Source organism: Palaemon carinicauda, chromosome 16 (genome assembly GCF_036898095.1).
Source record: "Palaemon carinicauda isolate YSFRI2023 chromosome 16, ASM3689809v2, whole genome shotgun sequence".
Taxonomy (NCBI): Eukaryota; Metazoa; Arthropoda; class Malacostraca; order Decapoda; family Palaemonidae; genus Palaemon; species Palaemon carinicauda.
In genome coordinates, this window is record NC_090740.1 from 3,137,969 (window position 1) to 3,162,455 (window position 24,487).

The window sequence follows — 24,487 nt, forward strand, 5'->3', positions numbered from 1 at the left end:
ATACAAACAATCAGAAACAGCTATCAAAAGGACAGGTCGTGACAGATAAGCCATCAGAGTAAATACAAACTAAATTTTATAAAAACAAAATAATTCTCAACACTGCAAACAATTTATCAGAGAAATTATCACTAAACATTGACCCTAAACAAAAATTACCTAAAATTTTAACTACAACTATGATTGGAAAATAAATAATGATCTATTTATTACATAACAATATCCCCCTCATAGGCTAGGCATAACCTCGTGTTAATGGAGCAATTTAAATTAGTTGCCTACTGGCAAGTAAACATAAAAACAATACATTTAGCCTTAACCCTGACTTAGGCACCATGTGCTCCTTGATCGTAACTAAACGGAAGCATTGTAGATTGGCGGACAAGGTCGGCTCAGATATATATAAAGCAAGTTCAACTTCCTATTATTATTAGCTAAGCTACAACCCTAATTGGAAAAGGATACTATAAGCCCAAGGGCTGTCACCAGGGAAAATAGCCATATGAAGAAAGAAAACAAGGAAAACCTAACCTACTAGGACTATAATCATATAAGATATACTAAATGTCCGATTGAAATGAACATCATATTCGCTTAATTCATGTTATTTACTATAGGAAAACAATTATATTTAATTTCCCCAGTATGTTTTCCCCACCCAAAACCCCGAGTTCCCACTGGGGGTCCCCATTATCATAGGATATAGATGTATATATATTTCTGAAACTATTCATTTGCGACGGAAACTAGTGTAATTTTTTAAGAGATCGTAATTTTTTCTATAAGAAACAGTAGTTTTATTCCTAGGTTACATTGCCATGTAATTCACTACAAAAATACCTAAATGATTTACACTGACTGCCTATCAAAGAGAGGATAAAGTTTAAAATATGTACAATAACCCAAAAAGTTATGACAAGTGGACGTCCAAAATATCTAGGCGAATTGCTATATATTGTGAATCCAACAAATCGTGTTGACAAAAGAATAGTTACGATGTATTCAAACTATTAGAATCAAAATATACGTCTAGTGTAGTCTATAGAGCCTTTGAATATGCAGCCCCGAGACTATAAAATAGGCTCGCACGAGACATATGAAAAAACCGAGATATTACGGCTTCCAAAGAGAAACTGAAGACTTTCTTGTTCTCCAAGTGATTTCATGGTGTAAATTTGATAATATACGAGACTATATAATAGGCTCGCACGAGACTATATAATAGGCTCGCACGAGACATATGAATAAACGAGATATTAGGGCTTCCAAGGAGAAACTGAAGACTTTCTTGTTCTCTAAGTGATTTCATGGTGTAAAATTGATAATATACGAGCAATACGCACTGTGAAATGTTGAATACTTTCAAACGAACATGATAAAATGACCGTGGAGGTCCCGTAGGGAGTAGGGTTCCCATGCTGTATAGGACCAGAAAAGCAGTATGAAGAACCGCAATTTAATATAGATGAATTATAGACAAAAGAAGTCGGTACAATTCATCGATGTATCTGCGACATGGGGCCACAATACCCTATTATAGGAAAACTCTATTCTAAGCAATCTGTCGGCCTAACCTAGGAATAAACAAACCTCATAAGCTGAAAAACTAGTTTGGCCTAACATATCTAACCTACATACAACCCTAAAGAAGATTACTTGCCATGGGGCCTAACCTAAGCCAGCTATATTCGATAAACTTATGACATATAGCGAAAATATGACAAAAATTGGTAAATTCATAGATCTTAAACTACTAGGAGTAATAAACAGACCTTTATCCTGTCTGAAGACAGGATATTGAATAAGGATTAGCCACAGAAGGGCTAGGATAGGCTATTATCCTGTACGGTCCGATACAGGAAAAATCCTGTTTGGTCCGACTGAGGCCTACGACAGCCTACGTCTAAACCTTAAAATTACAACTATAATAGACTCAAACTATAATAAAATCACTCACAACCATGACGACGTGTGCCCTGTCCCTTCAGGAGGTCCTGCAGGATGGCTTAAAACAAAAAGGTCTTCTCTCTCACGTGCTTGGGCGAAGGATTTCCTGGATTTTTTTTACTTTTTCGAAGCTTTAGAAACACTCAAAGGGTGAAAGCTGGCCAAGATCGTAGGATTTCGACAACGAAGGACAAAGGGCGCGGCTCGTAGGACGTCCGGGTCTAACTGAAACGTAGGATATCGCGTCCAAATTCTCCCATAACGGAAAACCGTGCGCAGTGACGGCCCGCCATTAACTCACCTTCAGCAGGGGCTTCCTTCCTTCCTATGGCTGTGCTGGGGCGGCGTATTTCGGGACATACACACGAGTCACACCTCGGAGGATTCCTTACGCGCAAGGGAACAGCCCCAAAGCTGTTTTAGAGTCACAAAATGGGCTACGGAGGATTTCTTACGGCGGGTTGCAACACCTTCAATCTTTACGCCATGAAAATTTCGGTTTGAAACTGGTGCAAACCGGATCGGGAGAACCGAGGCTCTTTTCATTTCTGGTCATTATTTGCGTTTAAATTATTAAAAACACATTCCCCCGGTGAGTTTTATTCATCCCCTCCTATTAAAGTGTCCTTTCTTACCATTGGGGATCCTATAATATCAAATTTTTAATGTTTTCTTTGTGGCCTCTCTCTACATAAGCATGGAGTGTCTTCCCGCGTTTAACCGGATCATCTGATTGGCTGCTGGACGAAAATCTCGACCAATCAGGATCGAGGTTACAAAATTCCCGTTTTCTTTCCGCGTGTGATTCATGCGCGTTTATGCTGGTCTAAGACAAACATTTCTTCTTTGTTTTCGCCAAATTGGAATGCATAATATCACGTGTGATTAAAAATATTATAAAATTCTCGTAGTTTCATAACCTGTGATAATATCTCCGAGTATAGACTGCCACGCCCAATCTGTATAAGATCGCAATGACCACGCAACTGAACTGATGCATTTCTTTTTATGATAAAACGCCATTACTGATAATTTTAACTTTTTAGTTAAAGATTTCAACTTATGATATCAGTGGCTTATTTCATTGGTCGTCTTCTCGTATATTGCATAGTTACGTACAGATTAAAATTCCTACCCATCATGAATAACTTTTCTTTTTATTGTAATACTTTCTACCTTGTGTTACTGCAAGTGGCATTTACTTCAGGAAGTGAATGAGACGATAAATATTTTGCTTTTCCAATGCAGACACTGTGTAGTCTGTAAAATGATGAACATATAATCAATATTTAAAGTAAAAACTGAGTCATTCTATGTTTTTTTTTTTAAATTCTTTAACGATGATGAAAGGAAAAAATTAACGTCATATATATTCTTACGTAACATCCTGAAACGGAAGTTATCTGACACCAGAAGGTTGTGTAATTTCATTCTTATCAAGATGCATATGCATTAATATGATTAAGATAATATATAAATGTCGAATAATACGCACAATTTAGTAATGAAAGTGTATCTGAACACAATATAAGGAGCCACGTCATAAAAAAAGCCTACGAAAATGAAGTAGTTTCCCCTAAAGCACAATCAAATAAAAGAAAACGTTTACTTTGGAGAGGAATGACGTCATTCAACTGACGTAAACAGATAGGATTGTGTGTTAAGGTTCCTACATACATCTAGAACACTATACTGACCCGATGCTTATATTGAATTTCATTGGAAAACCGCAATTTGAATTAGTTGACTCGCAGTTTAATTTATATAAAGTTTCCCACCAACAGAATGATAAGGCAAATATGCGAGTTAGAAAATATGTTATGGCACCTGCTGGCCAGACTTGCATCAGTTTATGGAGGAAAGGCTCCACCCATAATCTTTTTTATCTTTGAATCTATGGTCATTTCCTGTCTAAGAAAGAGGATAAACATTAAGCCCTATATTAATTAAGCCAAAATAGAAAGTATTAATATGGAAAGCGTCACACTCGAGTCGAGCCTTATACTCAGACTCATCCCACTCTTATGGGGGAGAAGAGAGAAAAAAATTACACTCGTCATGTAACTTTTATTCAGTTTCGCCATTAGACTGGCTTCCAGGTGCAGCCTTCAAGTACAGCACTGTTCTTACGCCATGCATGTTGAACGGACATGCCAGATATTATATTGCTTTTGACTTTTATTTAATGAATTGTGGGTCATTATCCGTCATGGAATTTTCATAACTTAGGAATCGATAAAAAAGAAACACAAAACTCGAGTTTTTTGTGGGATTCTGTGTTAGAACCGAGTAATACTGTAAATTTCATTGGTTAGAAGCAGGAAATGAATTAATATTGGGTAATTATCTGTCATGGAATTTTCATAACTTAGGAATCGATAAAAATTAAGAGAAAAAAAGACATAAAACAAGTTTTTTTGTGGCATTGTGTGTTAGAACCAAGTAAAATTGTGTAAATTTCATTGGTTAGAAGCAGGAAATGAAGCATAAAATCTGCAGACTGATAAAAAAATAACATGGAAGCAATTTTAGAGTATTATTTAAAGCAGGAAACGAGTTTTTTGTGGCATTGTGTTAGAACAAGGTAAAATTGTGTAAATTTCATTGGTTAGAAGCAGGAAATGAAGCATAAAATTTGCAGACTGATAAAAAAATAACATGGAAGCAATTTTAGAGTATTATTTAAAGCAGGAAACGAGTTTTTTGTGGCATTGTGTTAGAACAAGGTAAAATTGTGTAAATTTCATTGGTTAGAAGCAGGAAATGAAGCATAAAATCTGCAGACTGATAAAAAAATAACATGGAAGCAATTTTAGAGTATTATTTAAAGCAGGAAACGAGTTTTTTGTGGCATTGTGTTAGAACAAGGTAAAATTGTGTAAATTTCATTGGTTAGAAGCAGGAAATGAAGCATAAAATCTGCAGACTGATAAAAAAATAATCTGGATGCAATTTTAGAGTATTATTTAAAGCAGGAAACGAGTTTTTTTTGTGGCACTGTGTATTAGAACCAAGTAAAATGGTGTAAATTTCATTGGTTAGAAGCAGGAAATGAAGCATAAAATTTGCAGACTGATAAAAAAATAACATGGAAGCAATTTTAGAGTATTATTTAAAGCAGGAAACGAGTTTTTTGTGGCATTGTGTTAGAACAAGGTAAAATTGTGTAAATTTCATTGGTTAGAAGCAGGAAATGAAGCATAAAATTTGCAGACTGATAAAAAAATAACATGGAAGCAATTTTAGAGTATTATTTAAAGCAGGAAACGAGTTTTTTGTGGCATTGTGTGTTAGAACCAAGTAAAATGGTGTAAATTTCATTGGTTAGAAGCAGGAAATGAAGCATAAAATTTGCAGACTGATAAAAAAATAATCTGGAAGCAATTTTAGAGTATTATTTAAAGCAGGAAACGAGTTTTTTGTGGCATTGTGTTAGAACAAGGTAAAATTGTGTAAATTTCATTGGTTAGAAGCAGGAAATGAAGCATAAAATTTGCAGACTGATAAAAAAATAACATGGAAGCAATTTTAGAGTATTATTTAAAGCAGGAAACGAGTTTTTTGTGGCATTGTGTGTTAGAACCAAGTAAAATGGTGTAAATTTCATTGGTTAGAAGCAGGAAATGAAGCATAAAATTTGCAGACTGATAAAAAAATAACATGGAAGCAATTTTAGAGTATTATTTAAAGCAGGAAACGAGTTTTTTGTGGCATTGTGTTAGAACAAGGTAAAATTGTGTAAATTTCATTGGTTAGAAGCAGGAAATGAAGCATAAAATTTGCAGACTGATAAAAAAATAACATGGAAGCAATTTTAGAGTATTATTTAAAGCAGGAAACGAGTTTTTTGTGGCATTGTGTTAGAACAAGGTAAAATTGTGTAAATTTCATTGGTTAGAAGCAGGAAATGAAGCATAAAATCTGCAGACTGATAAAAAAATAACATGGAAGCAATTTTAGAGTATTATTTAAAGCAGGAAACGAGTTTTTTGTGGCATTGTGTTAGAACAAGGTAAAATTGTGTAAATTTCATTGGTTAGAAGCAGGAAATGAAGCATAAAATCTGCAGACTGATAAAAAAATAACATGGAAGCAATTTTAGAGTATTATTTAAAGCAGGAAACGAGTTTTTTGTGGCATTGTGTTAGAACAAGGTAAAATTGTGTAAATTTCATTGGTTAGAAGCAGGAAATGAAGCATAAAATCTGCAGACTGATAAAAAAATAATCTGGATGCAATTTTAGAGTATTATTTAAAGCAGGAAACGAGTTTTTTTTGTGGCACTGTGTATTAGAACCAAGTAAAATGGTGTAAATTTCATTGGTTAGAAGCAGGAAATGAAGCATAAAATTTGCAGACTGATAAAAAAATAACATGGAAGCAATTTTAGAGTATTATTTAAAGCAGGAAACGAGTTTTTTGTGGCATTGTGTTAGAACAAGGTAAAATTGTGTAAATTTCATTGGTTAGAAGCAGGAAATGAAGCATAAAATTTGCAGACTGATAAAAAAATAACATGGAAGCAATTTTAGAGTATTATTTAAAGCAGGAAACGAGTTTTTTGTGGCATTGTGTGTTAGAACCAAGTAAAATGGTGTAAATTTCATTGGTTAGAAGCAGGAAATGAAGCATAAAATTTGCAGACTGATAAAAAAATAATCTGGAAGCAATTTTAGAGTATTATTTAAAGCAGGAAACGAGTTTTTTGTGGCATTGTGTTAGAACAAGGTAAAATTGTGTAAATTTCATTGGTTAGAAGCAGGAAATGAAGCATAAAATTTGCAGACTGATAAAAAAATAACATGGAAGCAATTTTAGAGTATTATTTAAAGCAGGAAACGAGTTTTTTGTGGCATTGTGTGTTAGAACCAAGTAAAATTGTGTAAATTTCATTGGTTAGAAGCAGGAAATGAAGCATAAAATTTGCAGACTGATAAAAAAATAACATGGAAGCAATTTTAGAGTATTATTTAAAGCAGGAAACGAGTTTTTTGTGGCATTGTGTGTTAGAACCAAGTAAAATTGTGTAAATTTCATTGGTTAGAAGCAGGAAATGAAGCATAAAATTTGCAGACTGATAAAAAAATAACATGGAAGCAATTTTAGAGTATTATTTAAAGCAGGAAACGAGTTTTTTGTGGCATTGTGTGTTAGAACCAAGTAAAATTGTGTAAATTTCATTGGTTAGAAGCAGGAAATGAAGCATAAAATTTGCAGACTGATAAAAAAATAACATGGAAGCAATTTTAGAGTATTATTTAAAGCAGGAAACGAGTTTTTTGTGGCATTGTGTGTTAGAACCAAGTAAAATTGTGTAAATTTCATTGGTTAGAAGCAGGAAATGAAGCATAAAATTTGCAGGCTCATAAAAAAATAACATGGAAGCAATTTTAGAGTATTATTTAAAGCAGGAAACGAGTTTTTTTGTGGCATTGTGTGTTAGAACCAAGTAAAATTGTGTAAATTTCATTGGTTAGAGGCAGGAAATGAAGCATAAAATTTGCAGACTGATGAAAAAATAATCTGGAAGCAATTTTAGAGTATTATTTAAAGCGGGAAATAAAGCATTAAACTCACAGGCCGAAGAAAACAAAAATCTGGAAGCAGTTCTTAGGTATTACGTGTTCTGTATTCTTTTCCTCAATCATTAATGTTACACATTCGTATCACGTAGTATTATGCTACTCATGTTTATTAATAGATTAAAAATACCCTTTGTTATATAAATATGCCATTGGGCCAGTGTCTAGCTTTCTGGGCGCAGTTAGAGTTTCATTACTCGAGAAAAACTCGGCTATAGTGTTTCTTTTCATTCATATTTCTGCCATAGTCTCTGTACCAAGGTCTTTAAACTATCTTGGGTTAGAGATCTCTTGCTACAAGCCCAAGGGCCCCAACAGGGAAAACAACCCAGTGAGGAAAGGAAACAAGGAAAAATAAAATATTTCAAGAACAGTAACATTAAAATAAATATTTCCTATATAAGCTATAGATACTTTAACAATACAAGAGGAAGAGAAATTAGATAGAATAGTGTGCCCGAGTGTACCCTCAAGAAAAAGAACTCTAACCCAAGACAGTGGAAGACCATGCTACAGAGGCTATGGCACTACCCAAGTCTAGAGAACAATGGTTTGATTTTGGAGTGTCCTTGTTTCTTGTTTCTATTCCTCTTGTTATCTTATAGTTTATATATGAAAGATTTATTTTAATGTTATTGTTGTTCTTAAACTTCTCATAGTTTTTCGTTATTCCCTTTCCTCATTGGGCTATTTTCCCTGTTGGAGCCCTTGGGCATAACATCCCGCTTTTCCAACTAGAGTTGTAGCTTAGCAAGTAATAATAATAATAATAATAATAATAATAATAATAATAATAATATCTGATGTTACTGATAGCCGTTTTGAAAAACAATAGTGATTTCAATTTAATTTCATTGCTAGTACTTTTGTTTACCAAAAGTTCTCTTAACCATTTAATGAATACGGTTTTCATCTGATAATTATTTTTCTCGATTTTGCATAATATACATGAATGTTTCGGATATCTTACACAACAACAACAACAACAAAATGTTTACTATATAATATGAGTGATTTTGAAAAATCAACAACAGCAATAATAACGATAATGGAGTAATGGTAATATTGGTCTAATGGAAATGAATTTTGGGATATGGAGTAACAAGACGGAAATTTGGGATGACAGATGACACCTATGAAGAGTATACTGATTCGTTCGTTCGTTATAGAGTGACAATTACACAAAGAAAATTGTGTAAGCAACGGGCTCTTGCACAATGACAGCCCGTGAGTAACCGAACAAAGACAATTACACAAAGAAAATTGTGTAAGCAACGGGCTCTTGCACAATAGCAGCCAGTGAGTAACCGAACAAAGACAATTACACAAAGAAAATTGTATAAGCAACGGGCTCTTGAACAATAGCAGCCATTGAGTATTCAGAACAAAGACAATTGCAGAAAACTCCAAGAAGAAAGAGTTGGGAACTAAAGTCTAACTAATGAAGTTGAATTACCCACAAGAGATAGGAAAATATATTATTTCTGATCTACAAAAAAAAGTCTGGTGATACTAATAAGACGTATATTTAGAGAATGGATATGGTGTAAGACGAAAAGGAAGAAAATGCCTGCCAAGAAGAGTGGTGGCTGGATGATGACGTTAAAAGAAGAAAAAAAAAGAGACCCCGAGTTGAAGCCCTTGGGCTTATAGCATCTTGTGCTTATCCAACTAGGGTTGTAGCTTAGCTAATAATAATAATAATAATAATAACTACATATATATATATATATATATATATATATATATATATATATATATATATATATATGTGTGTGTGTGTGTGTGTATATCTATCTATCTATCTATGTATATATATATATATATATATATATATATATATATATATATATATATATATATATATGTGTGTGTGTGTGTGTGTGTGTATCTATCTATCTATCTATCTATTATATATATATATATATATATATATATATATATATATATATTATATATGTGTGTGTGTGTGCGTGTGTTAACGACAAATTGCTGGAACATATGATGTCTTATGATAAAAGCAGGGAAAAAAAAGAAAAAAAGAAACGAAGAGTGGACCAAGCGCTTTCGTGTTTTTATTACACCTCCTCAAGGGTTAGTGATTAAAGAAATCAATTTAAAAATACAAAGAAACCTTTGTATTAACGCAAAATAAAAACACACGTAAATAAATTATATAAAAGCCAATAATTGTATAAGAATAGTGTCGAAGTCGTCCAATAATTCACCCAGCTTGACTGACGTTAAAGGTCTTCAAAAATTTGCTTAATTGTACATCTTTCATGTTGAGGCCCTTAGCATCAATAGGTCTAAGAGGAGATGATGATGATGATGATGAAATGTTTCAATGATTCTTTTAATAATGTCTTTTTCAAAATGTAATTTCTTCAGCAGTTTTCTAAGTGTTAGTGTGGTAGCATTCTTGCATATGCTAAAAAAGGCTGTTGGCAGTGTTACTTATATTCTTAAATCATGTTTAGATTTCGCTCATGAATGGCAGAAGCAAGGGACAGTGACAGTGCCCTTGAGACTAACCATATATACACATGATCAGCGCCCAAGCTCTGTCTCCACCTAAGCTAAGACCAGAGAGGGCCAGGCAATGGCTGCTGATGACTCAGCAGGTAGGTCTATATGCTCCCCCCCCCCCAGAACAACACTCATCCTTAGCTCACAAGGATGATGAGGTTGCAGACACTACAAGAAGCTATCGAGCTTGAGCAGGACTCGAACCATAGTCCAGCAAATTGTTTTAACCCTTTTACCCCCAGGCTATTTGGAAATTTCCAACCCTTAACCCCCAGGGGTTATTTTTTTCAAGCTCATTTTGCAGTATATATTTTTTAAATTGCTCTAACAGCCTTGATTTTTGTCATAGAGAGGCCAGGTTGGTCTCATTCTCTTGGAAAATACCTGAAGTTTCTCAAAAAATTATCAAAAATATGCAAAAAAAAATTTTAAATAGCAGATTTTTGCAATCTAGTTTATAGTAATTTTACCACTTTGCCCAATAGATCGTTTACCATAAATACACCCATTCAAATACTATGGGAATTTTCTATGATTAATTCGAAAGTGTGTTGTTTTTAAAAATCACATTAATTCCACAGGGCTTCATTATTCCAAGCAGAGGCCCAAACTGTTCGAAAAACGTAGAACAAGGTTATTCACATTAAAATCCTTGGAAACAAATCCATAAAAAAATATTTTCTCTTAGTTTTGTCCATGAAATTGGATGGATACCATACAACTGGTGAATAAAATGTTCACCAAAAAGTATATAAATTATTGTTTTTGAGTAACTAAGAATTAAAATCAAGGTGTGTGATGTAAATTGTTAAATTAGATGGATTTGTTTATAGAAAAATGCAATTAAATGTAATTATACTGTAAATATTGTGATTGTAAAGAAGATGTAATTTAACTTTTTAATAAAAAGATAAAAAAAAAATCCGAATTTGCCAGTAAAAACACGGATGAGAAAAAATACTCTATGTGAATGTTTATGCTTAACCTTGCAATGCTTCCAGGAAACATAGTTACTTTATCTGGAACTGGATTTCCTTTACCTCTAGATAAAAGTTCCGACTTACATAAAACATTTCCGCCTGCTCAAAGTAGACATTTGTTCTAAATTCTAATTAAAAAACGTATCATGTAGTACAGAAACCCTTTCTAAATTAACTGGCTTCTAGAGTAAACGAATTTATAATTTATTTGGTAGCACATACTAATAATCATAACTGGCATATTGCAACCAGTTTTGCGTAACATTACTAGATCCAATGAATCGGATTATTCCATTATATAACATAGCAGTGATCCGTACGCCAAAATGGAGACTTAGAACCATATCATCATGAATCGTTTAAAGGTTTAAAAGACACTCATGAATGGCAGAGGCAAGGGACAGTGATATTGCCCTGTCAAGCATGATAATGCCTTAGAGACTGACCATATATACACATGATTAGCACCCAAGCTCCTCTCCACCCAAGCTAGGACTAAGGAGGGCCAGGCAATGGCTGCTGATGACACAGCAGATAGACCTATAGACCTCATAAGAATGGTGAGGTTGCAGCGGCAAAAAAAAAAAGAAAAAAAAAGTTTGAGCGTCCACCATGAAGGTTCTAGAAGTTTTATTCCAGCTGTTGCCAAGTTGTGGAATGATCTTCCTAATCGGGTGGTTGAATCAGTAGAACTTCAAAAGTTCAAAGTTGGAGCAAATGCTTTTTTGTTGACCAGGCGGACAGGAGTCTTTTATAGTTTATTTATGACATATTTGTTTTTTATGTTAATAGTTTATATATGACATGTCTGTTTTGACGTTGTTACTGTTTTTAGAATGATTTATTGTTAATTTGTTCTCTTCATTTATTTATTTCCTTATTTCCTTTCCTCACTGGGCTATTTTTCCCTGTTGGAGCCCCTGGGCTTATAGCATCTTGCTTTTCCAACTAGGGTTGTAGCTTGGATAGTAATAATAATAATAATAATTATGTGTTCTTGCATGCATTGCCTAAGTTTTTAGGCATATACTATAAAATAGGCAACCATGTTTTATAATATACAATTATAATAGTTTACAGATCCGTACGTTACACATGACCAAAGGAGGGAAGAGTACTGTTATCCAAGGACAACTTAGTTTTCATAAGAAATGGTAGAATATTTTCTTATCAAAATGTTTTTATTATATAGCTGGTGAACCAGTGACCCGAGTCTTTGTTGCACTTAATTCGTAGAAGAGAGAGAGAGAGAGAGAGAGAGAGAGAGAGAGAGAGAGAGAGAGAGAGAGAGAGAGAGAGAGAGAGAGAGAGAGAGCCTTATGCCTTATTCTATGTTTGGGTTCCCCCAGGTCCCTCAGTGTGAGGCACCACGCATATCCACCAGAGAGTTGCTAAATTGCTAATGCATCTTCCAGGTAGAAGAGAGAGAGAGAGAGAGAGAGAGAGAGAGAGAGAGAGAGAGAGAGAGAGAGAGAGAGAGAGAGAGAGAGAGACTTATGCCTTATTCTATGTTTGGCTTCCCCCAGGTCCCTCAGTGTGAGGCACCTCGTATATCCACCAGAGAGTTGCTAAATTGCTAATGCATCTTCCGGTGTATTTTACATCTTCTAGTCTTGAATGGTCTAGGTTGCATCTTGGGTATTTATCGAGCTTATTCTTAAACACATCTATGCTCACTCCTGATATGTTTCTTAGATGAGCTGGCAGAGCATTAAAGAGAGAGAGAGAGAGAGAGAGAGAGAGAGAGAGAGAGAGAGAGAGAGAGAGAGAGAGAGAGAGAGAGAGAGAGAGAGAGAGAGAGAGAGTGTTTATGGGCTGAAATATCATTGCCCATGAACATGCTCATTGCAATGCGCTTAGGAAATGAATTAAATAGTTATTTTTGCTTATGCTTTTTTATATGCATTTTACGACATAACATACTTCCACTCATGGGATATACATCATACATTTATATGTTTTAGTGTATTTTTGCTCTTGGGTTCAATATAGGTCTACTGTACATTATGATTTGATGTATTTCGGCTCCACATAGGCATCATCTAAAGCGCCTTTGATCTTAGCTGTCTGGAGCCTTTATATAATTTAGCGTATCTTTTCTTGTTTTCATTATTTGACTGAAGTTTTAATTTTGCAGGTTTAAGGCATTATATAATATTAGATTGTTGATATAAGATGTATTTCTTTTGAGGATTGTAAATAGGCCTACTTCAAGATTTGATCTAACACTAATTGGTAGAACTTTACATCAAAGTAGCTTTGCTGGTCAAAGTCAGCTTCTATATATATATATATATATATATATATATATATATATATATATATATATATATATATATATATATATATATATATATATATATATATATATATATATATATATATATATATATATATATATATATATATATATATATATATATATATATATTATATGAGATAGCATAATGTTCAATCTTTCCCTCATGTTACAAGAAATGTTATAAATTTAAAGCTATGTGATAGGGATTGTCATCTAATAAACAATCTTGGTTAAACAGTGATAAATAGAGCAGGTTAGATATTATTATTATTAAAAATTGCTAAGTTACAGCCCTAGTTGGAAAAGCAGGATGCTCTAAGCCTAGGGGCTCCAACAGGGAAAATAGCTCGGTGAGGAAAAGAAACAAGGAAAAATAAAATATTTAAAGAACAGTAACATTAAACTGAATATCTCCTATATAAACTATGAACAACTTTAAAACAAGGGAAGAGAAATAAGATAGAATAGTGTGCCCGAGTGTACTTCAAGCAAGACAACTCTAAGAGGCTTAGAGTGGTACAGAGGCTTTAACACTACCTAAGACTAGAGAACAATGGTTTGATTTTGGAGTGTCCTTCTCCTAGAAGAGCTGCTTAGGGAAAGTAATACTGTAATTTAGTTTAGAAAAAGTTTGTTACAAATTATGAACTAGCTTCAAGTTACTCTCTATCCATCAACATCATGATTCTGGAGGTTGCATTGTGCAGTTCAATAAATTTTGTTGTATCATAGGTGCAAGTATTCATAAAAGTGTAATTTGTCTGGAAAATTCTTCTGAATTCAAGGAACAACAATTGTTCAAATGTAACTGAGGTTCAGTCATGTTCAATTCAATTTCACTAATTTTACTTTCTAAACGCTTACTGCTGCTGCCTCCGATGCCTTAGATGACCGCGGAGGTAGCAGCAGTAGGGGATTCAGCATTATGAAGCTTCATCTGTGGTGGATAATGTGGGAGGGTGGGCTGTGGCACCCTAGCAGTACCAGCTGAACTCGGTTGAGTCCCTTGTTAGGCTGGAGGAACGTAGAGAGTAGAGGTCCCCTTTTTGTTGTTTCATTATTGATGTCGGCTAACCCCCAAATTGGGGGAAGTGCCTTGGTATATGTATGTATGTATGTATATATATATATATATATATATATATATATATATATATATATATATATATATATATATATATATATATATATACAGTATATATATGTGTATGTATATATGTATATATTATATGCAGTATGTAAGAAAAGAAAAAAAAACGCTTACACTTGAAATCAACGATTCAATGTTCATCCAAGTGGTTTGAACTATTAGACCTACCAAGGCATAACTATGAAAAAACACCACATACAGTTCTTTCACCCTGCAAGCACCTCAACTCTACCAAAATACTATATCAGTAGATTTGTCTTTTCTTGCTTCTTCAAGTAATGATTCCAATAACAGAAAACATTACTTATAGGTTCCTTGAGTGTCAACCCAAGACTTGCACTCATAAAATACTTTTTAATAAAAGATATAATTTGATTGCAAATTACACTTAAAAGCGATGATTAAAATATCACAGCTTTGTAAAATAATTTGTATTTTTCCCAGTTATACAAAGCTGAATAATCTAAAATGGACAAATTCTTACGCGCAAACTGATACGGCTGATGAAGAATCACCAAGAATCTGGTAGCTAATTATAATATGACATGCCCTCTTGGATGTGTCAGGACGACAGGCTCTCGCTTTAAAGCGGGAAACCCACCAACTCCAGTTGGAACTTGCAGGGGGGATGCAGTGTGAAGTTAAACTTAAATGACTGGTTTGTTAAGATAGGAAAAGAAAAATTATTCTTAAGACTTGTGATTTGTTCCTATGCACAAACAAAACTTTTGTCATTTAAAATGGGACTGCCCCGTAGGAGGGAGTAAGTCCCCCATTGGTAATCTGTATACAACCTGGGATGAATGTGCAGTGTTTGGCAAGGTGAAAAAAAGTGGACGTACCCCTTGTACCCCATGACCCACAAATAGGTTATCATCAGTAACGACCTACATTGTTAGATGATATGCTCTCGTCTATGGATGGCAGAGACTAGAAAGGGTGTTATGATTGACGATTTGCAGATAAACCACGAGTCCCCTCAAAAGGAACGTGAGCGCAACACTTCTATTTATAGTAAAAAAAAACTACCTGTAACTAGTAAGCTTACTTTCAAGTGTATCCAGCTAGCATTAATGTCGCACATCATGATGATAAAAGATGAAAAGAAAGCCACCGTGATGGAGAGAATTTTATCCTCTCACAGGAAAACTAATAAGTCTGCAATCAACGGAATATGGGCAGAGCAATGTCCCTTTCATGACACTACTATAAGAAGAGGGAGGATTTACGGACGTACAGTAACTAGATACAGTACCTGTGTTGCAGTCGGTCTCCAAAATCCCTCCTCTCAGAGGAGATGCTGGATAACCTCCAACCGTGAAGAGACAGGCAAGACTGCTGTGTGGAATCTCGTGACATGTGACTGATGCAGAGGTGTTGCCCAATCTGGTAGCTTTCTTAGCATGTCTACAAAAGGCTTAGAAGATCTCGATACCACTCGGCATGAGGCCACTAACGTTACTCTGTCACTGGAGATCATTACCTTGTTCAAGACTCGTCGTATTAGATCATTACCTTGTTCAAGTCTCATCGTATTGGGTTGAATGGGAAAAGTCATACATGTCTAGGTTCTCCCAAGGTGTGCTGGAATGCATCTGCCATCACCACCGATGGGTCTGGAACCGGTGAGCAGTTCACTACTGGTTTGTTGTTCAGGGGAGTGGGAAACATTTATGATCGGGGAACCCAACTAACACAAAGTCAGGAGTTCCCTTGGCACTTTTGGGTTCGAAAGGTTTTCCAGAACTTCGTAGTATGAGACTGTGCCAGACCAATGGTCCAACCATGAGCATGCCTGCAGGGCTGACATGGAGGCCGTTTCAAAGTTTAGAATATTAGCCGCAGACAAAATCGCCGACTGTTGAGTGTGTTTCTCACTCGAGATCCCAGAGATCATGGACAGCACCTCAATATCTTGAGGCAACAGGTTAATACGTGCTCCTTCTTTTGCATCAACCTTCCTGTTTAGAGAGAAGCGGGGGGAATAAATTTGACTTCCTTGCAGCCTTAAGGAGTCCTCCGGAGCAGAGACTTATTGTTTGATCTTACGGATGGTGATGGGAATCAGGGAAGAACCTATCCATGGACGTCTTCCTCCCACTTATGTGCTGTAGGGACCACATCAAATTTAAACTTCGGATTGCAACCAGATTGTGGTTTGGCTAGAATATCACTAACTTACAGTTTGGCGCGGACATTTCGTACTCTCTTGAATTGTAAGAAGTCTGATTCGCCATACTACCTCGCACTCTTTGTTGTTGTTAATGAATCACCATCCTACCATGCTGTCACTCTGGCCTGGAATAAAGTCAGTGGTTCATCAGGTGAGGAATACTCAACATGCTACCATCTACTTGATGCTGGTACTCTGCCGAGGATAAAATCGCGGCATTGAACTCTGAATATCCCTCACCTGATGGAGCACTTTAAACAACACAAATTGTGGAAGATTTAATGGACATACCTTGGTCCTCATAAAGTCACAGCCCTTGTGGTTTAAGCAGGAGAGACTTCATTGCACGAGATGAAGTAGGATGTCAAGAAAGGCAACGATATGGAGTCGAAGCAAGCGAGGTTAATGGAGGGGATTCAGGTGATGGTTGGTGATCTGGCATGCGTTCAAATGAACACAAGAGATTTCTCTGGAGTATGCTCTAAAATGCCTTTAAGTGTATAACCTGAGAACTCATTCTGAGATCCTGGCCAGAAATACAGAGCTGGTCATAATTACGAGTTCAGAACGGGATGAAAGGTGGCAAAATTGATGACTTCTTCAGCTGTCCTGCGGAGAGTATCAGTCGGAGCACACTCAACGACTGGAGATGAAGAGGGAGTGAGGGGATCAGCCTCTAACACAGGATATCCTACCTCAGTATGGAGGGCAGAAGAATCTATGTCTTCAGGACAAACCTGGAGAATTACATGGCAGTCGTCCTTCATCGGTTGGCCTAGTGGTAGACATGAAGACAAAGGTTCAATTAGGGGAATTTCTAGAGTCAGAGTAGGAAATCTAAACTACTACTCCTTCGTCAATGAAGCAGTCGAAGAACAATCCTGTTAAGATTTCTTCTCCTGTGAAATTTCTACCATTGAGAGGACGACCACTCCCCTCAAGTAGCACAGGGAGACTGAGGAGCGTCAATGTCTTCTACACATAAGACACAAAGATTGAGGATCAACTTTCACACGACTCATGATAGTACCACACGGACATCCATCCACACCAGGAAAAGTCCTCATCACACACACACACTTACTTAATACTTATTCTGAATGATGAGAACAATTAACAAAAAAACCAATGAAAACTTTAAAAGGGCACCAATGGACGTCCAGACGTTAGCCTGAGCCCATATCTGGTTGACTGATATTCGATGATCTTCACTGGCCGTAAAACCTTACGCGATAGAGTACAACCATATTAAGCGACGAAGCTTTGTTTTTACGTAGGAACAAACATCTATTCACTACTAGGTTAATATTCATCTTGCTACTGTAAAATTAGAGCAATACCATGTTGGTATGTTGTCAAAATGGAGGCTTGACGGGTGATATCAAGGATACATTTAAACAAAACTCAACTCACTTCTACAACTTTTTATTAACACCATCATTTAAGGAGTTACCAATCACTTGGTAATCAACATCAATACACAGTATTGAGTGATGTTTTTCAAAAAAGAAAGAAAAATAAAAAAGTATTGACAAGAGATTAAGAGCGGAATGGTGCTGACGAAGTGTAACCATAAGGCCCATCAAGGTACGGCCAATGAAATACGCCTTAACCGATCCAATTTTTTGTTTCTCTTGAATCAATGGAATTACAAAGAATCACAGCAATTAAATCAATGCCACCTTCCGTTGCCTCAGCGCACCACTACAGTATTATGAATCATCAGCACACCCCCACTGTTGAGTAACATTAAAAGTTTCACTGCGTACCGGTACGTGCATACCAGTCGTCACTTCATACACTAGATCATCAACTTCTCAAATTCAGTCAACACCAGCTATGTTACAAGAGCCCTTCCTGGAAAAAGCAAGCCACTCCATGAACAGGGTGTCCAATTCGGGTAATGTTAATTCTTACACAAATTTGAAACTGGACTTGAAACTTCAAATACATTAACATTGCCTTTTTATAAATGTGCTGTATGAGTCATGCATACACCTACAAAGAGCTTTTTTTTTTTTTAACACACATACACCATCCTTTTCTACTTTGTAATGTAATGGCAAAGACATCACCATAATGCAAAATTATGCAAAAAAAAAAAAAAGAAAAAAAGTAAACAATGAGGAAATCCCATCTATTCTAGTCATTGAACTTACACATCAGGCACTTGCAATGATTGCTGTGACCAGCACTGTCACATGACACAAAAATTATCTCTACCAACGGGGCAACAGTACAACTTCAGGGAAAAAAAAAAAAAGACTAATTACAATTTACACTTGGGAAAAAATGCAACTGCTGTATTTCGATCTACTTTTTTTTTGGCATGCTACAACAGGTTAGCAGTGGGAAATTACAAAATACAATTTACAGCTAAGGCAAATCATGGAACACTGTATTCTGTCTTACTGCCTGGCTTAACCTTTTAAAGAAATGATTGTTATATATTTCAACTGGAATGCTATACAGTTTTGTGTTAAATGAACCCATGTATAAGAAAAATGTGGAAAACCAGCAGTCACAAAAAATACTTACATATCATAAACAATTTAACAAAAAAGAAAACCTTGTAAGAACTTTGCAGATAGTATATTATGACATAAACCGTATAACAAATACACGTTAAGTAACTGGCCTGGGAAAAAGCAAAGGAGGATGACCAGTTAGGAAAAATCAACATTTCTCAAATAATTAAAGATTTTTGGGGATACAGAAAAAAAGCAGATATCGAATTCTCCCTCTCTTTAGATTACCACAATTATTTCACACTTAATAACATAGTACAATGAACAACAAACAAAAAACAACTGCTTAAGAGAACAATGACAAAAAGAAATAAATGACCATAGAGGTATACAATACTTTTGGATGCATTATAAGCCTTTTGGCTTATTTAATAAGAACGCATTCATGTCAGTAGTACTGTAATAATAGTTAAAATAAAGATAAGAAATCTTAAATCATGGAGTACTTAAAATCAACTATCTAAAGTTAATATATAAAAAAAAAAAAACTTCAAATGGTAGAATTTTATGCAAGCTGATGTGCATATGTCAAAACTTAAGACTTGTAGTTTGTAGGGCATGACACACGAATTTCTAAGGTCATAACACAGCATGTAATTACGCTGGCTCTCTTTTACTTTTTGCACAAGTAGAAATATAATCGGATACACCAAATCAGTAAATTTATTTACCAAGCATACAGTGCCATGAAGATTACAATATAAAACGAAGTAAAGCTGGAAAGTATTCTGATGTAATTACTATTTAAAATAGTTATCAATTCCAAACAAATTAAACATTTACAAAAAATTATCTCACTAGCTTTATCTCTTTGAAGTAAAAAAGTTGTCATCGACTATCTGAACATATATAACCTTTCTTCATTACCGTACTTGCATTGATTACCAGAATGCATTTTACTTCAAGATATCAATAAACCTAGATAGGTTACAACCAAAGTTGTATTAATAACACACACATCCATTATTAACGATCTTCATTTAATCCTCCTCAGAGCTCGGCAAATGTGACAAGGACAAGGACTTACGAACACAGTAATGCCTTCGCATTGATTTTACTCACCCTTCTGAAAAGATCTATGAACCTGCTATTCCTCACCACTTCAACCTGTATTAGCGTACCTGACCAGTACATAACTTTGGTTTACCATGGTGCCAAACCTTAAGTTTCACATCTGTTGGACAGTTTTCAAGTTTGGAGCTTTCTACATTGGGACACATTTAAAAGATCAATTGCTAATTTGACTGAAAATACCACAAAAACAAGATATTGCTATTTTAAATGAACATAACGTGAATCATACAACAAAACACCCTAAGAATTAATCACAAGATACACCATATAGCATATGAAAACTTTAATAACACATACCAAATTATAAAAACAATAGGAACTCTTATCTATGCAAAGGAAAGGCCTAGACTTAAAAAGGTGTTTTAACTCCCAAGTACAACAAACTACCCCATCAAATTAACTTCACATTCTAATTTCTACCAGTAAAGATGGACAAGAAGTTCTCCCTTTCCCTTAAAAGGTTGATAGCATCCTGCTAACCAGTACAATACATAATCAAGCCCTGGGGAACCATAAAACCAACCAGGTAACATAACTTGGTAACAAAAGACGCTGGCAATAATATTATGATACACTAACTTGATACAGAAGTCGTATGCACAATACCTAAAAACAAATACTGTATTTATAATATTCAGATCACTTGTATTACAAACATTGCCTTTTCATGGAGAAATTATTCCTCACCAACAGAGATAGCAAATGACTACAGCATTTAACTACATAATGACTTGGACAAATTATACAAACCTTTTAACAGGTTAATTTAAAAAAGAATTCTATCTATATACCAAGGCACTTCGGTACCCAACACCAAACATTTTTTTTCATTTGTTTGATGTCGGCTAACCCCCAAAATTGGGGAAAGTGCCTTGGTATATAGATATAATTTTTTAAATGTGTTTTTATAGAGCCTAGGCCATGTGGCCCAAAATTTAGGGAGGAGGTGCAACAGGAAGAAAGCTCATTCCCCTCTTAGAAAGTCAAAGCTGAGAAAGTGGATAGCATGGTAGATGAAAGGAAGTTTCATAGCCACAAAGACAAGCATTCAATGCTGATTTTTTCATAAAATTCAACCACGTCACATTGCTTTCCTCAAATACAGTAATGACAAATTCTATATTTCTAAATATTTTCTTATCTTACGTTTACCTTACAGCATACTGTGACTAAATATTAAGGGTTGTTGTTAAGCAGTAGAGGCTAGGGACAGGTCATGGGTGTGGCATGATATCCTAAACAAAAACAGATAGCAGTACATGCCAATACCTTTCTCCATCTGCACTACAGGACCAATAGGTATCTACTAGTGCCTAAGGGACCCCATACAATCCATAACCTAGGACTAATTTGTAGGTAGTATTGCAACTGCAACTCTGGTTCAATGCCGCATTAGTCCAGTTAATTTCACAGGTACTACAATTGAAGTTGATACAGGCAAACCATATTTCCTAAGTGTTACTACTACATTATCCCAGAAAAAGGTTGGTAACAAGTAAATCAAACATCTGATAAAATCTACAAGAGACAGAGGAAAGAGGAGCAATAGTATAGTACAGTACTATGAAATAAGAATTCAATTCTATAAGCTATTTAAAGAAATAAGAACTTCCTACCTATGCCCTAGAATTTTCTGGTGCTAATCTAGTCTTTCGTAAGCTTTTGTAATACATAAAGAAGTGTACCTTCATGTCACTTTACATACAGTATGAACTATATCTCCAAGTCAATAAATTTTAACAAAGTTCAACAGTATTGAAAAGAAAACATTACCCTTTGGACCTCATGCACTTACTAGGAAGTATAATAAAAACGGTCTAAATCATTATGGGAACTGGTGTTCTGTGTGAACTAAGTAACACAATTATTGTTCATTTATCAAATACTATAACAAATAATGTAATAAAAAACCACAATTATTTTATCGCTTTTCTCTATGGGGTTCAAAGTACAGTCATATCTAAAAGTAGTCCTTTGCGAGGAACTTGCTTCAGGTAGATTGATGCTAGTTAGACCTACTTTCTCTTTTGATATGATATACTGTGTAATAATATAATAAAACATGTTCACTTCACAGTTTACCTAAGAGCAATAACAAAATAATAAGTACACTAACCAATGGCAAAATTTTCTGAAATAACTAATATATGTAAACACTTTTGCACTTACCCATGATCTTACCACTAGGTACTTGCTCAATAGAGAGAGAGAGAGAGAGAGAGAGAGAGAGAGAGAGAGAGAGAGAGAGAGAGAGAGAGAGAGAGAGAGAGAATGTGCAACAGTTGTAATTTCCACACAAACTTCCATTACGATTCTTCCAAAATTTGCTTCCATTTCTAAAAGTGCAAGCAAGGTTCGATATAAATTATATGTATATATAGTTGAACATTTCCTTCAAGACATCATATTACAATTCTATGTTATTTATGGGTATTCTCAACCATGGTGTGATGGTACAATTATACTGACCTTAGACTTTAAACTTATAAATTCCATCGAGCCAATCACTATCAACAAAACCTACTTATTTCGCATTGTATACAGGTCAGGGGAAAGAAAATACTGTATTACATCTAGTATATTAACAAATTTAGCAAGTTAATAGCTTTATTCTAATTCATTAAAAGAAACTTAATAAAAATTGCTGAAATTACATGTTTCATCCTTATCATCACTACCACCTATGCCTACTGACGCCAAGGGCCTCTGTTAGATAGTATCAGAAATGAATTGGAACTAAATGTTTCACATAAGGAAATTGAGTACGTGAATTAATTACATGTGAACAAATTTCAACAGTGAATTCTCAGTTAATCAATATCTTGACAGAGAGGCATACTGGCACGAGTAATGAAAAAGAGAATAATCAATATTTTGACTGAGAGAGCCATACTGGCATAAGTAATGAAAAAGAAATTCTCTATCATCACACGTAAAATTCTCGTCGGATTTTATTACAGATGTTAAAAACCTGCTTACAAAAATGTTCACCGTTTCTTTTTGTTATGCGAGAAAATAAACCAATCAAAAGACAAACCTTCACATATTCTAATAATACTTTTCTAATCTAAATTACAATTTGTAAGCACCTATTTCTACAGGGCTTTCCAACTCATGACTCTTACAAGCTTTCACCAAACCTGGATCATTTACTGCCATTGCAAACTACCTGTTTTGAACGAGGCTTCAAAATAATTGATCTTACAAGATCAAGATTTCCACCTTGTAATTATCTAAATAAAATATCCTGTAAGCATACTGGATCATCTTTCATTTATTTATGCATATCCTATCATTCATCGCATGACTAAAGAAATGAAGCTTGTACATCCAATGAATAATTTCTAACTAAAGACGACATATGCCTTAATTTCCAAGTCTCAAGATCAGTCCAAGACAAATACATATCTTAAAACATAACTCCAAATTGTCCGTAGTAAAATTAAATTCTTTTATCTTTTATAGTACCAACTATATCGGTGCAATAAGAAGAAGCTTGTACATCAAATGAATAATTTCTAACTAAAGAAGACATATGCCTTAATTTCCAAGTCTCAAGATCAGTCCCAGACACGTACATATCTTAAAACATAACTCCAAATTGTCCGTAGTAAAATGAAATTCTTTTATCTTTTCAAGTACCAACTATATCGGTGCAATAAGAAACTTTATGAAAAAAGATAAAACTACATAAATCAGACAATTATATGAACCGTTATTTGGAAAGGGTACTCCCAAATTATATCTCAAACCATGCATCATAGTATACTTATCTACACAAACCTGGAATTACTAAAATGTTAGTCCTTAATTTGGTTTTCCTGTTATAACTGAAAAGGCAGATGATGATATGTCTATATTGTACTCAATTCTAAATAGATTCTGAACATCAGAGTCAGATGCCTTTATTTGTAAATACAAGAAATGTATATGGAGACAAATATGGAAGAGCTCTTCATGCTTAATGAGCAAATACAGACAAGGAAATGTGGAATGGGAACTAGAGAGCAAAGCCTTAGATCTGTCATTTGAGTTAAGAAACTTTTCAACACGGATGGTCAACAAATGTACAAGAAAAATTATGCTGTAGATTACATTATGAGTGAGTCAATGTAACAACACTGAATCAATTTCATGTAGATATATTTTCTACACCATAGTAGTATGTACTCTTGTAGTGATTCTTTTTTTTTTTTTTTTGCAAAATTTAGTGCTTGCTTAG

The 24,487-nt window shown here is 34.8% G+C and overlaps 1 protein-coding gene across 4 annotated transcripts in view; it reads right to left on the bottom strand.

Annotated features, from left to right (window-relative positions):
* The window catches only part of emb (exportin-1 emb), a 47,257-nt gene extending 44,579 nt beyond the window's left edge, over nt 1-2,678 (bottom strand). For 2 of the 4 annotated variants that reach the window (XM_068389532.1, XM_068389530.1), the window contains exon 1: nt 1,958-2,242. In XM_068389532.1, coding sequence (XP_068245633.1) covers nt 1,958-1,963 — 6 coding nt within the window. In that variant the 5' untranslated portion in view covers nt 1,964-2,242. The other 2 variants (XM_068389531.1, XM_068389533.1) reach the window with 2 other exon arrangements.
* Between the last annotated feature and the right edge of the window lie 21,809 nt (nt 2,679-24,487).